General features: G+C 38.8%; 1 protein-coding gene across 2 annotated transcripts in view; it reads left to right on the top strand.

The window, feature by feature from the left end:
* Nucleotides 1-17,270, top strand: part of LOC140460939 (heparan sulfate glucosamine 3-O-sulfotransferase 5) — a 253,699-nt gene extending 236,429 nt beyond the window's left edge. For both annotated transcript variants that reach the window (XM_072555695.1, XM_072555686.1), the window contains one exon: nt 10,460-17,270. In XM_072555695.1, coding sequence (XP_072411796.1) covers nt 10,460-11,390 — 931 coding nt within the window. In that variant the 3' untranslated portion in view covers nt 11,391-17,270. The remainder of the gene's footprint in view (nt 1-10,459) is intronic.
* Nucleotides 17,271-22,736: the final 5,466 nt, after the last annotated feature.

The raw sequence follows: 22,736 nt of genomic DNA on the forward strand, positions 1-22,736 counted from the left end.
ATCATTTCACCACATCTGCTATTTTGTATCTGAAAGGAAAATTGGCCATCAGTTTTAATTTGACTAATCAACAACATTTTGTTTGAAAATGGACAAAACCAACTGCTACATTGTCATGAGGTGTGTGTCAAACTAAAACATTTCCCATACAACAAAACATCAAATGAGTTCACAATGCCACATCCTGTCAGATTTTCCACGTCTTCAGATGTCACCAACAGGAATCGTGATGACAAAATTATACATTATGGATTTGATATTTATTGAATTATAATTGGCAACCATCTCCTATAATAGTCACATAAGTTTAAAAACATAATCATTTTATGAGTTTTTTTTATATCATAGTGGTGTTTTTCTAGTTCCTTCTTTTTAAAAATAAATAACTAACCTGAAACAATCTATAATTGACTGATAATGTTTGCAAGGGACTAACAATTTAAATTGGATTATTTTGCACATTCATACCAGATGGGGTAGTGTCAGTAGGATCAGAAGGAACACATTTTACATTAATTATGGTGTACAGGTGTTTTGTCTGAGGGAATAGTGAAGCTACTGATCCCCAGAGCATGTGTATAAATGACAAGTCACTAGTGCCAAGGGAAAAAAATGTAGGAATGCTAATCAATAGTAGAAAAAGTGATTTTTTAGATATTGAAAAGAAAATTGATGTATTTCACTGACTGGTCTCACTATTACTACCAATAAATAGATTGCTCTAATTTATGATTAGAATCAATAAATCTTTGATGAAATCCATTTCTGTAATTGTTCTGTAGGGCAGACATGCTCAATAATTTAAACAGAAATTTAATACAGTTATGTCAGCTATGTGTCATAAACTGACATCATGTTAATATGATTTAAAGCTCATTTCTTTCATTATTATTTATATGATATAGAAAGCCTGTTATTTTCCAGAGTCTGCTGTGGTGTGACTGAAAGAGCTGCTTTTGCTCTTTCTCCTGCTATTATACCTTACTGGCCTGATACAACAGATGTTGTTTCTGAGCATGATATAGATCTGACATATCATGTCCAGATTGTAAGTCTTCATTTATTTCTGAACATTTGTTTCAAGACTTTCTAAACTCTGCTTTGTGAAAGCAGCTATTTAGCAGTGAAAAATAGCTTTTTGACAGTGGTATGGGAGTCAAGTGTAATAAGGTGCTGACAGGAAAGTGGAACTGACAGCACAACCGATCAGCCATGATCATATTGAATGATGGAGCAGGCTTGCGAGGCCAGATGACCTACTCCTGATTCCAAGTCTTACGTTCTTAAGCAAAGGCTTGTAGTTCAGCTTCAGAAAGAAAAATCACAAATTATTTAAGTCCCTTACACATGCCACAAACAGCTATCTAATAGTATACACATGCATATTGCCAAATAAAATCCCAGATTCGATCCATGGATTTCACTGGTGTGGCTGACCTCAGTCAAAACAATGAAAAGATATCACTATTACCCTCAGGAGTTGGAAGTCGAAAATCGGCAGTTCCTAACTCCTGACCTATTCCAGCAAGCAATGTTAGAAAATGAATGTGTTAGTGGATGTGATTTAAGGGCATATTTGGGATTAGTTTTGGCCCTTCTGTAGTTAATTATTTGCCAGTATTCAGTCTCCAAGTGCATAAAAAAGTAATTATTATTTGCCTGATGTATCAGAGGAATGTCAGCACAGGGTGAAACCATAGTCAACATTAACAATTGCCTTCAGGGAAGAGACGAGAAAATTAGAAAGAAAAGGAATGGGCGTGGATGGGATCAGTTTGTTTCACTTAAGATCCATTGTGTCAGAATTGACTTAATGGAAGGAAAACTGCAGAAACACTTTGAAGAGCTTGGTAAAGAGAAACCTGAGAGGAAAAGAAAATAAATTGCAACTGAGGAAAGACATACTACTCAAAAATATTCTTTCAGTACCACAATGTAGCAAGTAGTCAGAAAGATGAAAAGGTAAAAGATACAAACAGCCTTGAGACTCAGGATAAGCACAACATAATAAATATTCTGAATGACTGTTCCCTCCAAGTATTCACATGGGAAAACACAAGCAACATGTCTTTACCAAACACAAGTACCTCTGATAAAATCAATGACTTGTTATAAATGAGATGGAACTTCTAGTTAGGCTAAAGAGGTTCAAATCAAATAAAAACCCAAGGGTAACCTAGTATTTTTCCTCGTGTTCCAAGAGATTAGGGTGTTGACTTGCAAGCATTGACAATCATTATGAGAGAGTCCAGAAGATTGACAACAGACTATTGTGATTCCCACATTCAAGCAAGGTGACAAAACAGGCTAGACATCAAAACCATTAATCCTTCTACATTAAAGATGCTGTATCTCCTGCCTCATAGCACTATGCCTGCTTGGATGCTTCTAAACCATAGGTGGCGGGATGTTCACTTGATCAACAAAGTCGGTTTGCCCCTTTTCCTCAACAACACATTGCCATAAAGTTTCATAATGACACCAATGATCTTCAATAGCCACATGAGCATCCAAAAGAGCTACAAAAATTTACAAATGCAGAGGACTTTGTGCTGGCAACACAAACAGCCACCTTCAAAGATATTGAATGGGGATCTAAATGCTCTCTTTAGATAATTATGAAGTAATAGAGCTACAGAGGACAACATGGAAACAGTTGCTTTGACCCATTATGTCCGTGCCAGTCATTGATCACCTCTCTACTCAAATCCCATTTTGCAGCACTTAGCCCATAACCTTGTATTTTATGGCACTTCAAGTGATCATTAAAAACTTCTTAAATGTTGTGAATGCATTCCATCTCTACCATCCTTTCCACCAGTGAGTGCTAGATACACATCCTTCCTTAAATTCCCTTGTCAGCCTACTGTCCTTCACCTTAAATTTATGTCCCATGGTTGTTGATCCCTCTACTAAGGGGAAATGTTTCTTCCTGTCTACCCAATTTATACCCCTCATAAACTTGTACACCTCCATCAGATAGTCTGCCTCAGCCTCTCTGTTCTAAGGGAAACAATCCCAAGCTCCTTAGTTTCTCTTAATGGCTGAAATGCTCCAGCCCAGGCTTCATCCTGGTTAATGTCCTCTGCACCTTTTCGAGTTCACTCATATCCTTTCTATAATGTGGTGACCAAAACAGCACACAGTACTCCAGCTGTGGCCTAACTAACATCTTACCCATTGTAAGACGCTCCATCTTACCTTCCCTGCTCTAATATTCAACTATTTGATAATAAAAACAAGTATTCCATGTGCCTTCTTAACCACCTTATCCACCTTACCTGTTGCCTTCAAGGATTTGCGGACATACATACCAAGGTCCTTTTGATCCTCTGTACTTCCTAGGGTCCTACCATTCATCATGGACTCCTTCACCTTATTAATCCTCCCAAAATGCATCAGTTTACACTTTCACTTCTTAATAACAGCTGTAATTACGATACAGTGATTCAAGAAAGTGGCATGCAATAGACACTGGCTTAGCCAGCATTGCCCACATCCGTTGAACCAATAATTTACTTTTTAAAACTGGTTTTCAATTGCCAGTTCAGAACCAGTAACATTTCTCCTATGTCAGTCACAACAAGACATTTTGTTTTCCCTATGAGCAATGGTGGAGAAGTGGCATAAGGATTTGTGGATTGATTATTGGTCTGTTGAGCCATGCCAAGAACATTCCTTCAATGACCAACAAGTCCCAGCATGGTACATGAATCTAGTGTATCTGACCTAGAAGTAGGGATGTTTAAGAATGTACCACAAGACCACCATTCTTACATGAGTGCCCTAGATTCAAGTAGCACTGCTGCAGAAAATTCCAAATGTAAAGAAAGCGGCAGTTAGAAATGTGAAGAAAAAGTTCAGAAATTGCAGAGTGTGTTGGAGCAAATATGAAAGTGGGTCGAACCATGTCAGGTAAATCTTTTTCCAGATAAATGTAGAGTTACATATCAGTAAGCAAGTAGATATACAAACAAAAGTGTTGAAATAGTTAAAGAACAAACTATATCAGATCTAACAGGTGACACAAGACATGTCATATGACAATAGAGTCCCAATAACCTACCAATCTAATATGATGTTGAACCACATAGCATAACAGTCCAACATAAGTCAAAGGAAATGGAATTTACACTTTATTATGCTCTAGTTATGCCACTAGGAGAAAGTGAGGAATGCAGATGCTGGAGAGTCAGAGTTGATAAATTGTGGCACTGGAAAAAGTACAGCAGGTCAGGAAACATTTGACAAGCATGACAGTCGATGTTTTCAGCATGACCCTTCTTCAGGACTGATGAAGGGTTATGCCCGAAACATCAACTCGCTTTCTCCTCAGATGCTGCCTGATCTGCTGTGTGTTGTCCAGTGCCATGCTTTATCAACTCTAGTTACACCGCACTTGGATATTATGTCCAGTTTTGATGACTTAGAGAAAAGGGTGTAGGTTTGCTCGCTGAGCTGTAGGGTTGATATCCAGACCTTTCATTACCTGGCTAGGTAACATCATCAGTGGCGACCTCTAAGTGAAGCGAAGCTGTTGTCTCCTGCTTTCTATTTATATCTTTCTCAGGATGGGGTTCCTGGGATTTGTGGTGATGTCATTTCCTGTTTGTTTTCTGAGAGGTTGATAGATGGCATCTAGATCTATGTGTTTGTTTATGGCGTTGTGGTTGGAGTGCCAGGCCTCTAGGAATTCTCTGGCATGTCTTTGCTTAGCCTGTCCAAGGATAGATGTGTTGTCCCAGTCGAAATGGTGGGTTATTTTTTTCATCCGTGTGTAGGGCTAGGAGGGAGAGAGGGTCGTGTTTTTTTGTGGCTAGCTGGTGTTCATGTATCCTGGTGGCTAACTTACTTCCTGTTTGTCCTACATAGTGTTTGTGGCAGTCCTTGCATGGAATTTTATAGATGACGTTGGTTTTGTCCATGGGATGTACTGGGTCTTTTAAGTTTGTTAGTTTTTGTTTGAGAGTGTTGGTGTGCTTGTGTGCTACTAGGATTCCGAGGGGTCTCAGTAGTCTGGCTGTCATTTCTGAATCCTAGTAGCACACAAACCCACCAACACTCTCAAACAAAAACTAACAAACTTTAAAGACCCAGTACAACCCATGGACAAAACCAACGTCATCTATAAAATTCCATGCAAGGACTGCCACAAACACTACGTAGGACAAACAGGAAGTAAGTTAGCCACCAGGATACATGAACACCAGCTAGCCACAAAAAGACACGACCCTCTCTCCCTCCTAGCCCTACACACGGATGAAAAAAACCACCATTTCGACTGGGACAACACATCTATCCTTGGACAGGCTAAGCAAAGACATGCCAGAGAATTCCTAGAGGCCTGGCACTCCAACCACAACGCCATAAACAAACACATAGATCTAGATACCATCTATCAACCCCTCAGAAAACGAACAGGAAATGACATCACCACAAACCCCAGGAACCCCATCCAGGAGAAAGATATAAATAGAAACCAGGAGACAACAGCATCACTTCACTTGGAGGTCGCCACTGATGATGTTACCTAGCCAGGTAATGAAAGGTCTGGATATCAAACCTACAGCTCAGCGAGCAAACCTACACCCTAAACCTCAACCTGAGCTACAAAACTTCACAAACCTTGCAACTTAGAGAAAAATAAGTATTCAATTGCATCAAAATTGCAAAGAAAATCTAATCCCCATGACTCAAATATTTAAGTCACAGTTGGGCTGATATTTCAACCTTGCTAGCATTTTATAGCCTCCTCTACATTGGGGAGGCAGGCCGCCTACTTGCGAAACGTTTCAGAGAACACATCTGGGACACCCGCACCAACCAATCCAACTGCCCCATGGCTGAACACTTTAACTCCCCCTCCCACTCCGCCAAGGACATGCTGGTCCTTGGCCTCCTCCATCGCCAGACCATGGCAAATCGATGCCTGGAGGAAGAGCGCCTCATCTTCCGCCTAGGAACCCTCCAACCACAAGGGATGAATGTAGATTTCTCCAGCTTTCTCATTTCCCCTCCCCCCACCTTATCTCAGTCCCAACCCTCGGACTCAGTACCGCCTTCTTGACCTGCAATCTTCTTCCTGACCTCTCCGCCCCCACCCCCTCTCCGGCCTATCACCCTCACCTTAACCTCCTTCCACCTATCGCATTCCCAACGCCCCTCCCCCAAGTCTCTCCTCCCTACCTTTTATCTTAGCCTGCTTGGCACACCCTCCTCATTCCTGAAGAAGGGCTTATGCCCGAAACACCGATTCTCCTGCTCCTTGGATGCTGCCTGACCTGCTGCACTTTTCCAGCAACACATTTTTCAGCTCTGATCTCCAGCATCGGCAGTCCTCACTTTCTCCTAGCATTTTGCCCACCAGTTCAATGGAGATGCTTGTCCTAGAACAGGTTATGGAGACCCATCAAACCATTTAATATTATCATGACTTGGAGATTCAAGTTTACTTTCCTGCCTGCTCACCATATCCCTTGATTCCCTGAGAGACCAAAAGTCATTGATTTTATTAGAGGTATTTTTGTTTGGCAAAGACACATTGTTTGTATTTTCCCTTGTGAATACTTGGAAGGAAAAAGGTTGTAGGCACTGAGGGATTGAAAGGCAAGGGAGGAAAATTCTTGAGTACAGTGCTGCTGAAGGTCAATCCTGCATTGTTCTTTATTTTAGCAATATAATTTTATTTAGCAATGAAACAAATAAGGATTTAGAATAAATGTTGAAGGTTAATTTTCAAAAATCTCACAAAGTGGAAATGATTAAGTCTTTTGCAATTTTTAAAGTACACTTCTTATAGTTTGTCACTGCCACTGACGCAGTTATAGTGACCTATGATGCAGTTATAGTGACCTATGGGGCTCAATCTTATGTTGGGGGCAAAGACCCCGTGCGTCCTCCTCCTCCCCTCAACACAGAAGTGACATTGAGCATGAATGACAATGATTGAACCTGGCCAACACACTGCACAGCCATTAAATGACTGTCACTTGGCTTCAAGTTGGCTTTCTTGCTGTATCACATAGGAGGCCCTGCCTCTGAGAATTGTTGGCCAATCAAATGACCACGAGGTCTCTTGTCTCAGGTGCCATGGCCACTGCTGGGACTCCAAATAGTCCTGGAGAAGAAGTACCAGATGTAAAGGTGAGCTTGGTGTTTCATCAAGATCAGGCCGACAGATCTGTTCAGGGCCAAAGTCATCAGCACTGAGGGGAAAAACAGATGAGGGTTTCACCTGGCAAGCTGTGCAAGTATTGCTGGTTTCTGCTGCTGTGGGTTACAGGAGAAGGCATTAAAGAAGGCAGGAGAATGCTGAAATGGTGATTAGTAGAATCTATTCAAAACCAACTGAGGCAGATTTTTTTGTTGATAAAAGAATCAAATTTTCTGGGGTCAGACAGAAAAGTGGAGTTCATGTCACAACCAGATTAGATCTAATATATTGAATGGCAGAGCAACTCAAGAGGCTAAGTGGCCTTCTCCTGATCCTATTTCTTATGATATTATGAATTAAATTGTTGTTCCTTCATTGTCACCAGATCACAATCCTGGAAATCTTCCTATTTCAATGCTGTAAGTATACCTATATCACATAGATTGCTACGGTTCTCACCATAGTTGACAATGCTGACCTTGCCAGTGATGCTCAAATCCCATGATAAGAATTAAACAAAATATTATTCATACTCTCTTAACATTAAAACTGTAACAACACAAATAAATTAACCCTTGTTTATTGGAACAGAGAGTGAAAAGTCCCATATCACAGTAATTTATTTCAAACATACAATCATTAGGAGAAGATAACTGACTGTGGTAGAATGATCTCATCATTACCAACTCATGGCAAAACCTCAGCTTCTCAGAGTCCAGTTTAAATATCAAGGAAATACTGTGCTTTCTTAAAGGGAACACATGCTAGGATATTGAAATTACAAAGAATTATTTGATATGGCTGATAACTAAGGTACTAGGGGTCTGTTGACAGAAAAATGGTTCTAGTTTGACCATTAATGCAGTTGATGGGCAATTCTCAATAAATGTGTTTGAAAGGCATACCCCTTCCATAGAATCCAGTAGTTTTGCTGGACATCGTACAGATTCCTTGAATAAAAGCAAAATACTGATACAAACACAAGGAATGCTGAAGAAACTCAGCAGGTCTGGCATCATCAGTAGGGAGAAAAACATTTCAAATCTAGAATGACTTCTTCAGGTGAGTTGTTCAACTGTTCTTGTTGCCTGTTACTGGTGACTTCAATGAAATAAGTAGGCAGCTTTACCTTTCTTACTTTCGTCATCATAAGGGTGAGTGTTCTCAAACGGCAAAGCAGAGACTTTATTATCCAAATGACCGGAATTCAAGTATACAGGAAAGTTTAAGTCTTCTGCCTCCCCTAAATGAATGGCATGAGCGATGGGCCTTCTTAGGATAAAGAGCAGATCATTTAGGATTGAAATGAGGAGAAATTACTTCATTCACAATGTTGTGAATCAGTGCCTCCACCACTTCCTATGGCAACTCATTCCATTCACCCACCACTCCCTGAGTGAAAAGTTACCCCTCAGATCCTTTTTAAATCTTTCCTATCTCACCTTTAACCTATGCCATCTAGTTTTGGACTCCCCCACCCCAGGGAAAAGACCTTGACTGTTCACCCTGTCCATGTCCCTCATCATTTTATAAACCTCTAAAAGGTTTTGATGCTCCGGTGAAAATAGCCCACGCCTATTTAGCCTTTCTCTATAGCTCAAATCTTCCAGTCAAAGTAATATCCATGCAAATCTTTTCAGCACCCTCTCAAGTTCAACAACATATTCCCTATAGAAGGGCAACGAGAAAGGTAACTTTCTGAAAAGATCTGGCATTTCCACATTTGGATATTAGTCATGATGGTGAAATCCAATGCACCATTGTACATGGTATAGTGAGTGATCCAGTACTGTTCTGTTTACATTAAATGCAATGTTATCAAATCAATCTCATGGTGTTTATCTGGCTATATGTATGGATAAAATAGTAACCTTTTGAAATACATTTCCTGCCTCACCAAAAAGTAAATATTCCTATACCTAGGAACAATTTTTCATCATCCTAAGTTTCCACTTTGCTGTACTCTTCTCCTCTTTATACAGGGGTAGAGAGATGACAGGTCAAAAGTAATCGTGCTAACATATTCCTAATGTTGAATCACCCTATTTGATCCCATAGAGTTCAATTGGTACATAAGAGCATTGCAAGTGACACAAATGGGGAGGGGATGCCAAATTCATATTTTATGTTGCAGAAAAAGACATGTTGGCACTTGACAATAAAATGTTCTGTTCCATTTATAAAACAAATTTCAGAAAACGGACAGCAAATCTACTGTTATATTAAAATTAATATTCAAAAAATATGCGGTATGCATGCTAAACAGCTTCTGGAAAATTAAATGTAAATTATTTAATATTGCAGTATTAGATATTAGACATGCTCGCTATTTTCTCTGCTTTATCACTCCATCATTGCTGTCGACCTCTGTCCATTTTTTCCTTCAGTCAGCAAGGTTGGTGATTGGGGCGAGTTTCTGAAATACTTCTGATGATATTAGTGTTCTCTTACTAAAACATAACATGTTTATCATAAGATGTGAGGGCCATGTTTCTCCTCAAAACATTTAGTCAAAAGGCCCAATAGCCTTCCTGGAATACTTTTAAGGATTATTTTCACCTCTGAGCAGAAATGTGTTGTACAGCTGTTGTAGGATACATCTGCTTTCAACAGAATAGGAGCCATTAGATTCCACAAGAGGTCAGTGATCCACACTGCCCCTTACCACTTGATAATGAAGATGAAAAAGTTCAGCTTATCTAATTAGTGATCTCCTAAATCAGTCTTCACAGAGATCTGTGGAGATAATGTCCAAGTCCCCTGAAACTGAATCATTTATAATTTAGGGTTATAGTGAAAAAGAAAACATGCTTGTATTATGATAGTAACATTCTCCTCTGATAACACAAGTTTTTTATTAAGGCAACACCCAGTGTTAAGCATAACTTCAACTGAAAGATATTTTGATAACTTTTGATAATGGATGTCATTACGACATAATGTGAGTTGAAAATCTTAAATGCCATTATATACATATTTTCAATGGCTCACTTCAATGTGGTTAAATTATCACAAGTGTATTAATAGCCATTATACTGAACAAGTTTAACAAAAACAGCACTTGCTAGTGAAATTCAGCAGTGCTGTCAGCATTTTAGGAGGAAAGCAGAGTTAACATTTGGAGTCCAGTGAGCCTTATTCAGAATTTATTTCTAAATGGTCAATGGACCAGATATTTTAACACTGCTTTCTCTCAATAGTTGCTGCCAGACTTGCGGAGTTTCTCCAGCAAGTTGTTTGTGTTTTAGAGTTCCAGCATCTGCAGTTCTTTGTTTTATTATACTGACCACATTTGTTTCATTTCAGACTCCAGCCTACATGTCCCATAGAAGGTCAATTTGGGGACCAAGAGCAAATCATGCTTCGGGCATTACAGTACAAACGAGGCTTGTCACATGACTTACGCAAAGGCAATGTGACAAAGGAACAAATCAGACTACACAACATGGTGCAACAGCTTCCCCAGGCCATTATTATCGGTGTCCGCAAGGGTGGAACACGAGCCCTTCTCGAAATGCTGAACTTACACCCAGCTGTGGTCAAAGCCTCGCAGGAAATCCACTTCTTTGACAATGATGAAAATTATGCTAAGGGTATTGAATGGTACCGGAAAAAAATGCCCTTTTCCTACCCCTATCAGATCACTATTGAGAAAAGCCCAGCATACTTCATCACAGAGGAAGTCCCTGAAAGAATTTACAAAATGAACTCATCCATCAAATTGTTGATCATTGTGCGTGAGCCAACGACCCGAGCCATTTCAGATTACACTCAGGTGCTGGAGGGCAAGGAAAGGAAGAACAAAACCTACTACAAATTTGAGAAGCTTGCAATTGACCCAACTACCTGCGAGGTCAATACTAAATACAAGGCTGTGAGAACTAGTATATACACAAAACACCTTGAGAGGTGGCTCAAGTACTTTCCCATTGAACAGTTTCACATTGTGGATGGTGATCGCCTGATAACTGAGCCATTACCTGAACTGCAGCTAGTGGAGAAGTTTCTGAATCTGCCCCCCAGAATAAGCCAGTATAATTTGTACTTTAATGCCACCAGGGGGTTTTACTGTTTACGATTTAACATTGTGTTTAACAAGTGTCTGGCAGGCAGTAAAGGACGGATACATCCTGAGGTGGATCCCATGGTTGTTAACAAACTGCACAAGTTTTTTCATCCTTTCAATCAGAAATTTTATCAGATCACTGGGCGGACATTTAGCTGGCCATACAAGTGATTGCTGCAACACTGTGTGTTGATGTAAAGCAAAAATGTTTAATCAAAAGAGTGATATCCAAAACTTTCAAAAGTTGTCGATCAACAGTCATCATGTTTTTTTTCAGTAAATAGGATGGAATGGAGATGACTATATAATGGTTTATTTTCAACAAGATGCAGTTATTATATTCCATTTGGTCATTTCAGTAAAAGGAAGAGATTGATGTGAGTGTAAAGTGAAGATAATTGTTTTATACTCATATCTATAGTTTCTCATAAATTCTTATAAAAGGGAGAAAAGTTAGATTTTGAGGAATTTATTACCACACCAAGCAGGCAATGATAAAAAGACTGTTGATAAATTGAAACTGAGATCAACCATATTTCAATTTATTTTGAGTCCTTACCATGTGGTTGCCACTGTTTCCAATTGAGAGAAGACACTCCCATTTTAAATGAATGCCCAGACATTTTCTGCCCAATAAAAAAAAATTACATTCCCCATGTCTGACAGTGTGAAAACATTAGTCATCAAGGTTGCCAAAATTTCACTGAATCATCAATAACAAAACTGTTAGTTCATTCTTTGTACCAATAGGCCTGATTCAGTTCTGTCCCTGGCTGTTTAGACTTAACAAAATGAGGCAACCTTGTCAATAACAGAAGGTGAGATTGCCAAATTCATTTACAGAAGCTGATAGGTGACCTAATTTTCTTTCAATATTTCAGTGGGGAAAATGCATTTGTTTTCATTTGAATTTTGTTTGGAGAGTACAGGTGCACGTTGTGAAGATTTTGATTAAATCTTCTCCTCAATTTTGACAGTTGTAAACTGTTGTCATTTTGATGTAGTGATGGGCTCACTATACAGCTGTTACACGATTTGATTCTACAGAAGAGTGAATATACAGCCATTTCCTCTCAGAAAAAGACATTCATAGGAAAAGCACTAATACAAAATGCAAAATATATTTAATAATGGACCTTTACAGTTCTAAACTATCATCGGTGTGTTTTTATTTTCCCAGTTTAAAATAATTAATTTGTTGTGTTAAACATTTTACTCACTTGTATCCATTCTGGACTAATAAGCAATATAAATGAATATTTATCACCAAGACTCCTAAAGAATGCAGTAACATTTTGATCTTCCAGTAGTTTTCTAGAGTCATCAGAACTACCAATCAGTAAATTCATTTTAAAAAGTGTAGGTTATGGGATATATCAGAATGACTATTATGTTGTTTCATACAATTGTTTTATTCAAATGATGTATCGCAAATATTCCAGCACAATTTTAGCTGTGAAACTATTCCAGTAATTCTCCTACTAACTTTGTGTATAAGTATCAGTAGGCGAGAGTGCTTCAAACATTGATGAGTAGACTTTTCTTAAATAAGTTACATGCCATGTTTCAGGCAAAAAAGTTATGTAGAAAATAATTTTCCACAATTCAAAAAGGTAATGGGGAATCCTGGAATGGGGAAGGAGTATTAGACCCGACTTCATTCCACAATCATTACCTAGTGACCCCCTGCTAAATAATGAACAAGTATTAGATGGGAGCAAACTGGAAATGGTTCTAATATGCTCAATAGCTGAACCTCAGTAACCAAAAAACACTCACTTCTTTGCTACATAAACAATGAGTATTTGGCATCGAGATGTTGCACAGCCATATAAGAGCACAATTCAGTACTTTCATGAATGAATGATAGAGAATTGGGAAGCATTTTCTAAATATTTTATTTTCTTTATTTTCCCAGAATACCTGAGAATAAACCCTAATGTTACGTAATTAATACCTAACATGCAGGCAGTCACATTATAGACTGATATTTGAGGATCTTCTTATGGTCCACTTAAGATTAGGAATTTATCATAAAACTAATCATAGTTGTGCACCATCATGATTAAAACTCTTCAGTGACTCAAAATGCAAATCTCAATAATGATGCATTTGAAAATTGTTTCGAAAGAAGTAAGCCAAGATAGTCCAAGCATCAATATGGATTGCATTGACAAAGCTCCCAAAAAAGTAATAAAATCATCAGGTTTTCAACAGAATTGTTTTTACTATTAAATAGATCTGGTTAGATGATTTTTTTTGTTAAGTGTCTTTTATCATCACCTTGAAATAATGATTCACTTAGTGTCAGTGTTTATGGTACTGGAGCTTCAAATGCAATTCCCATACTGCACATGAATTTTCTTTTATTATTTGACTGCATTGTTTAAGTATTATTAAAAATCTCTCAGCAACTCCAAAAAAATCTACAACTTAACTTTTCAAGTATAGATTTTAGAACAAGTAGGTATGTATGGGGGTTTGCAGTCAAACAACTTGCCTACTTTCTCAGTATTACATTTACAATTGATCAGATGGAAACTCTACATTCATTTCCTTTCCAACAACAAACACAACCACAGGACAGAAATGTAAATATGTAACATACTTTTGTAAATACTAGTTTGACACTGAGCTATTTTGTATATTACTGAATTGTGTGTTTAATCTGGGATTAGATTTTAAATTCAGTCTAATTTACTTTTGGTCACTAGCCTCCCTATTTCACATCTAATCCCTAATCATTCTCCATACATATAAGGAGCTCAAGAGCATTAACTACCACTGTAGTTTCTGTAAAATGTGACTCTCTTGTTCTGTCATGGTAATTAAAACTTTGGTATGCTGCTGTTAACATCATTATCTGCTAAGCGGTGAAAAGGAAGTCCAATTTCTTAGAGCACATTGGAAATGTCCGTAGCAATGCACAACACCGAAACAACTTTTGTTACTAGACTGTAAATAAACTCCTTTTTTGTAATATCTAATGACACCTTTTATGCAAACAACTAATTGATTTAAGTAATAATTTGCCATAAAAATGAAAACAAGTTGATCTATATCTGTATAGTGCAACCTGTTTATGTTACAATTTCATCCAGTGTCAGTACTTCAGCACCTAATATTTAACGGAAATGATAATCACGGTATTATACTTGTATTCAAACTTAATATCTAACTTGTCTACTGGCACGTTTTGTGTAATAATACATGAGGACTGCAATCACTACAAGAATCCTAGTGTTTATTCAGAGTTGATGTGCTTTACTGTTAAAGCCATGCAAAATATTTGGCCTAAGGAGATCAAATTCCCATTTTTCCATCTTAAGATTGTTTATCCAAGGAACTGCAAGAGATAATCATTTTTAACCCATTACCTGAGAATGACACTTTGAACTTCCTCCACCATGATGGAATAATTTGACTTTAAACATATAAACATTTTCTTCAAGCATATCAAAAACAAGTTTGTTATATATTTTGCTACAGTGTTGTAGCAGTATTTGTGTTGTGTATCCTGTGTAGAGTTTCGCGAAGGATCGAGAAATATCAGCATAAATGAGTTACAACACCCAACAACAGAAACATTTATTTGTGACAATCCAACTGACAGCCTTTACTAATTTTCATTTAGACAATTTATACTTTGTAATTATTGCTTCACAATGGGGTGAATTTTAGGACCAAAGAACAGAGTAGAAATCAAGGGTAGAGGAGCAAAATCAGCAGTAAATGATTAGGCTCTACCCAGATTATTAGCCCAGAAGATTGTCATTTTCTGGCCTCACACTAGCTCACTGAGAAGAATGATAGAGTCATCATCAGTCACCAACATAATTTGATGGCTTCACCGAAAGTTTCCAGCAAAGTAAGTATGGAGGGGAGGTTGTACATGTGAGTGTTGATGTTTATGAGGGAAAGGACCTGGGGAAAGGAAGGACCAAGGTTTCTTAGTGGGGCAAAATAAGGACTGCTGGTCTTCTTGACCCACAAGAAACCTTCACAAGTTATATAAAAATAAATCTTCCCTGTTTCCTGTAAATTCTTACTGCTGCATGATATTGTTAAATCTTAATTGAGCCGAATGATGTCAGTAGGATACAGCCATGCCATTTCATTGGATCTTACTCCTTCGGCTGATCAACCTTCTCCTGCTACAACACAGGGAAGTTCAAACTGAGCTGTTCAGAAACATATTGGGCATCATTTTGTATCTCCAGCCATTCTGCTTAAAGGTTATTAAGTTATTAATCATTGCAGTTGGCTGCAGGTACATTTTCTTAATATGAGATATATAGAGAAATGAAACTGTTATCTATGATAAATGTTAAGAATAGGTATATTTAAATTATATCACTTCATAATTCATAGCTCATAAATTATTTACATACATTTATAAGAGACTGGCAAAACTGCAATGAATCACAAACTGTATATTTAAGATTAATTACACTTTATTACATGCAGTTACAAATACTTCTTCACCGTGCTCTTAATGATTCTCAATGTTAAGTTGCTGTAAACAGGGTGAGCAAAGAAAAAGCATTGACATAATATTAAACGTTATTAGAACCACATTACAATTGTTCACCAAACATCAAAATATGTTTCAGGCCCCTTAAACAGTTCCAGCACACAAAAATGACCCTGGAGCAGTATTTCTTTATTGATTTGGAGATGTCGGTGTTGGACTGGGGTGTAAAAAGTTAGAAATCACACAACACCATTTTATAGTCCAACAGGTTTATTTGGAAGCACTGGCTTTTGGATCACTGCTCCTTCATCAGGTGGTGTTAGACTATAACCTGGTATTGTGTGATTTTTAACTGTTTTCATTGACTAAGTCAAATGGATGTCACAAAAAGAAACTTATTTTTATTTAATATCTGGTTGATTTTCACTCCAAAATTATGCAGTAGAGGTCATGCATCATACTTTTAAAAGATATAAAAGAAAAAAGTACAGAATAATTCTTGTCATCAAATTACAAAATAAAACAATGTCTTGCATAAACTGAGTACAGTATACAGCGCTCTAAACATATGTATGGAGAGCACTAATCATGCTTTCTATGAAAGCTTTTAATGTCAAAACTTTGCTTGTTTGTTTATGTGTTCTTCCATACAATATTACATTAAGCACACATTTTTTAGGTTGAATTGTAATACATTTAGCTCCTGGTGTACCTCTTGCGACAGATTTGCTAAACCTCCACCTTGTGGTAGGCTGTACTTATATCAGGCAATTGAACATATTGTTAGGTACAAAATGGCAAGAGATTTAACTCAAGTACTAAGTCCCTAATCTCAGTTTGCTGTAGTATGGTGATACCTGTAGTATATTTATGCTGTGAAGGGAAACATTAGCATTTTATATGTGCTCTTAAGCCTGTCACCAAATATTTAAATTATTGATTAATATAGCTTCTGATGGCCTTTAATGCCAAGGTTGCTATTTTTAGCTATGAGCCTTGGAAGAACATTGACTCACAGTAGGGTAGCCATAACCATTTTCTGAAAATTTTAGATGAATATGCAATGCCTAAAAAAGGGGCAGTTTTCTTTACAGAAGTTTGTCTTGTGCATGCAACTCAAAACCTTTTTCTTTCCCTATCAAGAGTTAAAACACACAATGTGGGACAGTGACTGCACCAACGTTCAATGTTTTGTGAGTGACAGTGGTTTCCAAAGCACTTGTATGCACAATCTTAGTCTGGTCATTAAAATTGCATATATAGCATTTAATAGTGAAATCTTAGATACTCAAATAACACATCACAAAAATATGAAATCAGGTCCAATATGGTGAAGGAAAAACAAATGCACATGGAAAAATAAGCAAAATACATTTTTTCTTTCCTTAATCTGTTATAAGAGGTGTCCAATATAATAAAAGACTAGCCTGACATCAAATGTTGCAAACTTCACTGTGGAATTTGTAAGCATTATAACTTCTGTATATTTCACTGTACACATTATTTGTTTATATGTAAGTAATGTATGTACTTATACTGCATTCCAATAATAAATACCTATGTAATATTCACCATTAGCAGTTCTTAAAATTGTCTTATCTTTAGTAGTTGGCTTTCAAGGTCAATTCAGGTCACTTTCAAAATCTGTTATGTAGAAATTGCTTTTTGTAAACAGTGAATAAAACTTTCAAGTTCTGAGGAAGGGTCATTTGACCCAAAGTGTTAACTGTGATTTCTCTCCACAGATGCTCCCAGACCTGCTGAGCTTTTCCAGTAACTTGTTTGTTTTTTCTCTGATTTACAGCATCCACAGTCCTTTCGGTTTTTCAACTTTAAAGTTAATGGATAAGTTGATATCTATTTTGGATCATATGATAAATGAGTGTCATGAGAAGTCAAATGTTCTTACCCTAAACTGCAAACAAAAAATAATTAGTACAAACATTTTTATTTCTGCAATTTTTTTAATCTCCACTGAATATCATTACTGTGAGGAATACCTTCATTTAATTAGCTCATTCTAAATGAAATATTTAAGGTAATGCTATTATATTAAGTAAATGGACATTTTAAAAAGTAAACATTTTCTACTTTAAGCTCTTCTAAGAACTGTTAAATTAATTATTTCTGTTGAGTATGTCTAATACATAGTACAAATTACAGCTATTATCCTGCTTAATGAGTCAAATGACATAGTCACCACCTGCAGCAATTACATTTTCATTACTTATATAGTGCATCAAAATACTGAAAATTCCAAATTATTCACAGCTTAGTCATATTCTTGTACAATTAGAAACAATCTAAGGAAAGCATAGTGGGAAGGTGTTACTGATAGTTGTCTCTTGAACTGCTGATTACCTGATATTATTCTGACACTTTCACTCTTTGAATAATGCAAAGTTAAAATCAGATATATGCTTGATTTTACACCACACTTGAAATTTTCATTCTCTCATTTTCTCCATTATATCAATTCCGACTGTGCCTTATGTATAGAGTCATGAAGTCACAGAGATGCATAGCACAGAAACAGACCCTTCGGGCCAACTCATCCATGCTGACCAGATATCCCAACTCAATCTTGTCCCACCTGCCAGCATCTGGCCCATATCCCTCCAAACCCTTCCTATTCATATACCCATCCAAATGCCTTTTATATGTTGCAATTGTACTAACCTCCACCACTTCCTCTGGCAGCTCATTCCATATTCATACCACCCTCTGCGTGAAAAAGTTCCCCTTATGTCTCTTTTATATCTGTCCCCTCTCACCCTAAACCCTCTAGCTCTGGACTCCCCCACTGCAGGGAAGAGACCTTGTCTATTTATCCTATCCATGCCCCTCATGATTTTATAAACCTCTATAAGGTCACCCTTCAGCCTCCGACGCTCCAGGGAAAACAGCCCCAGCCTGTTCAACCTCTCCCTATAGCTCAAATCTTCCAACCCTGGCAACATCCTTGTAAATCTTTTCTGAATCCTTTCAAGTTTCACAACATCTTTCCGAAAGGAAGGAGACCAGAATTTGATCCCAATGGTTTGGATATGTTTTCCTTTTTCTCAACTGAAGATCTCTCACTCCCTTTGCATTGTCCTTGATTGATAGAACCTTGACTGTGTAGGGCTTGATTCAATGGGAGGGTGAGGGAAGTGACGTGTCATCCCAAGAGAGGGGAAGAGGGATCAGTGGCAGGATAAAGGGAGATTGATAGGTGGATTGCACATGGGTCGGTGTTCTTAGAGTGAACCTTGATGGCAGTGATAGGTTAGAGGCTGGAGGGAGAGGTCAGAGACCCTAGCATGAAATTGAGCATTGGGGATTGTAGTGGGGGGAAGATCACAATCATAAGAATGTGTGAATCTCTAAATCTTGAGGATGAGGGCTTGGTTGGTGGTCAGAAATCTAGAAAGGAGATTGGAGGCCTGAAGAGAGGAGGCTGAATGTCTGAGGGGACATAGATCTGAGGTCTGTGGTGAGTATTAATGTCCTGAGCAAGAGGGATTATTGTGAATTGTTATTGTTTAATTGAGAGCTGTTGCACTGCAGAAGGAGGCCATTTGGCCCATTGTTTTTACACTGACTGTCTGAGTATTTCAACTTAGTGCCAAACTCTTGCCTTTTCCACATATCTCTGCCCACAGTTTGTATTTGAATAATTATTCAATGCCATCTTGAATGCCTCAATTGAACTTGTCAGTTGAACAGAGAGGGAAACAGGCTGGGGACACAGTGCTTGACTGCAGGGAACCAGCCAGGCAGCCATCCAGGATCGAAAAGTGCCAAGTCACCTGTTTGGGATGGAATCCTCTGCTCTTGCTGACAGTGAATGTGGAGGCGGAAAGGTCGTGAATTATGCAGGATAGTGGAGTACATGAACACTGTTACTTTCCCACCTTGACCAGAATTAGGCCGTGTTTGATTTTTTCCACCCTGCTGCCAATTGAGGTGATTAAGTGGCCAATTCATGACAACTTAAGGCTCTCTTAAAAACTGCATTAACCCAGCTGCAAGCAAGCTTTTCATTGCGTGTTGTGCATGGCATCCAAAGCTTTGTGTGCAACTTGTCATTCATAGGACAGGGCGCTGGTTTTCCTTTTCCAAAGGGATTCAGTGCATGATTGAAGGACACAACATTGGGAAGGAAAGGCACTAGCTGGACATTAGCAGCTCCCCCCCCCCCCCCCCCCACACCGCCCCACCCCCCCCACCCCCCGCCACCCCGGCCTTGCTTCTGAGCCCATTGATGCCTTCATTCCATGACCCTATCCCACTTCACAACCAACTCCCCATTCCACATTAGGTACCTGTGTCCTGGGTTGCTCCACAACACCGGGACACCAGTGCCTTTCCTTCTGGCAGCTGTCACAGTCTTTCCTATGGCACTGCTGAGCATAAGATCAGATAGTGTCTGGTTCATCAGTGGCTCTCGGATGGCAGGACCTCTGTCCCTTTAGGTCTGGATTCCAGGAGAAGGCCTTCCCACAAACAATCAGTGTGAGCCTCTCTTCTAATATGTGGCTGGGAGAGACCTACTGTATTCCCCAACTACACGTTCAGGTAACTTTGGACCCTTTTGTCTCTTGACTCTTAATTTCCACTCCCAGATCCAGACAATTCCCAGCCCTGCAAGCCTGATCCAGGAAAATGTGCCCCAGAGGTTGTGATTTTTGCTACTTGGGGAACAGGTGAAAATAGGTCTTATGTCCACTGTCCTCAGGAAGGTTTGGAGGTGGCTGGGTGCAGAGATTGACTGGGCAAAAGCCTGACTCTGGTGCCCACCCATTTTGTCAAAGATCCCTCCTCCAGCCTCACATTCCCCAACCCTCACACACTTCCCATAACACATCTGTGTCAACCTATGTCCTCCACTAGACCAACCATCCAGATTCTAAGTGATGTGCAAACAAAGCAAGGCTGATGCGAGATAAAACTTACAGCGAGTGATTAGGATATGGGATGCACTGCCTGGAATTATAATGAAGACAGGTTCAATTGAGGCATTGAAGACGGCACTGTACAGGGATGGGGTGGGCAGGAATATGGGAAAAGGTGGGAGATTAGCACTAGGCAATAGAATTGATGCAGGCATAAGGGGCTGAATGGCCTCTGTCTACACTGTAATATTTCTGTGATATGGCCCCACCTATGTTCCATGCCACCCAACGTCCCTCTATCTCCTTGCTTAAACTTGGCACATCAAATTTACTGCATATCCTTTCAGAGGCTGAGGATGCTGTTTAATGATGGCAAAATATATGCTGAAACACCAAAAGCCAGATTTTCCTGCATTTGAGCTGACTCTAGAAACCTTTAAATACTGTATATACTCGAGTAATAATCAAACTTCCTTGGTTATTTTTTAAGGTTAAATTTATGGGGTCAACTATTACATGGATACTATTTTTGGGGGGGCTGAAATTCATGCCCATTAAAATTCATACTGTATCATTAGCAAAAGCTCGATTGATCTCTAAACTACAACAAAAAAAATGAATTATGGTAATTTTGAAACCCGGAGTGGAATTCAACAACCAGTGGACTGGAAGACTGGAAGCAGAGCAGAATAACCGGCAGACTGGACGGCTGGACCGGGACGTGACGGCAGGCACACTGATTCAAAAATATTGTTGTCTGTGAAGAACTAGGGTTGACTTTTACATGAGACATATGGAAATTCCAGACTATTTGGCCAAAACTAAGGGGTCGACTTTTACATAAGATCAACTATGACTTGAGTATGTACAATATGGCCACTTGAATTCAATGACTGCAGCTTTTCTAATTACTCATTGATTGGAATCAGTCTCCAGCCAGTGACGAAAACATAACCTTCTTGAAGAATTTGTTTTCTACGCTATCTATATTACGTTGTTGACTTGCCATATAGAGTCATAATTATAAAGCACAGAAACAGACCTTTTAGTCCAACTCATCCATGCCAACCAGATATCCTAAACTGATATAATTCCATTTGCCAGCATTGGGCCCATATCTCTCTAAAACCTTCCTATCCATGTAGCCATCTAGGTGCCTTTTAAAAGCTGCAGTTGTAGGCGACTCCACTACTTCCTCCGGCAGCTCATTCCATATACGCACCACCCATCTGTGTGAAAGGTTTTCCCCTCAGGTCCCTTTAAATCTTTCCCTTCTCACCTTAAGCCTATGCCCTCTAGTTTTGGGCTCCCCTACTCTGAGAAAAAGATCTTGACCAGTCACCACATTAGCCAACCTCAGTCTTGTGGTACCTCATCTGTAGCTAACAATGATACAAATATCCCAGAAAGGGGCTGAGCGATCTATTCCCTAGCTTCCCACAGAGTTCTGGGATACACCTGATCAGATCCTGGAGATTTATCTACCTTTATAGGTTTTTGGACATCCAGCACCTCCTCTTCTGTAATATCACATTTTTACTTTGAGGTAAGCTTCTTCACTGTCCCCCACATCACCAACTTTGATGTCATTTGCAAACTTACTAACCAAAGCTCCTGCATTCACGTTCAGTCATTTATATAAATGACAAAAAGTAGCATACCCAGCACTGATCCTTGCAGTACAACACTGGTCACAGGCTTCCATTCCAAAAATCAACCCTCCACCATGACACTCTGTCACCCACCTTCAAGCCAATTTTGTTACCAATTGACAATTTCCAAATGATCATTATTTATTCCCCTAGTTCTCTAGCTTCCATGCTCCTTAAGATTTTATAAACCTCTGTAAGGTTCGCCCCTCAGCCTCCGACACTTCAAAGAAAATAGCCCCAGGCTATTCAGCCTTACCTATAGCTCAAACCCTCAATCCTGGCAACATTCTTGTTAGTCTCTTTCAAGTTTAGCAACATCTTTTCTACAGCAAGGAGACCAAAATTGAATGCAGTACTCTAAAAGTGGCCAAAGTAATGTCCTGTACAGTCGCAATATGACATCTCCTATACTCAATGCACTAACCAATAAAGGCTAGCATGCCAAACACCTTTTTCACCACCCTGTCTTCTTACGAAGCCACTTTCAAGGAACTTTGCACTGACACCCCGAGGC

The sequence above is a fragment of the Chiloscyllium punctatum genome, chromosome 3 (assembly GCF_047496795.1).
Source record: "Chiloscyllium punctatum isolate Juve2018m chromosome 3, sChiPun1.3, whole genome shotgun sequence".
Taxonomy (NCBI): Eukaryota; Metazoa; Chordata; class Chondrichthyes; order Orectolobiformes; family Hemiscylliidae; genus Chiloscyllium; species Chiloscyllium punctatum.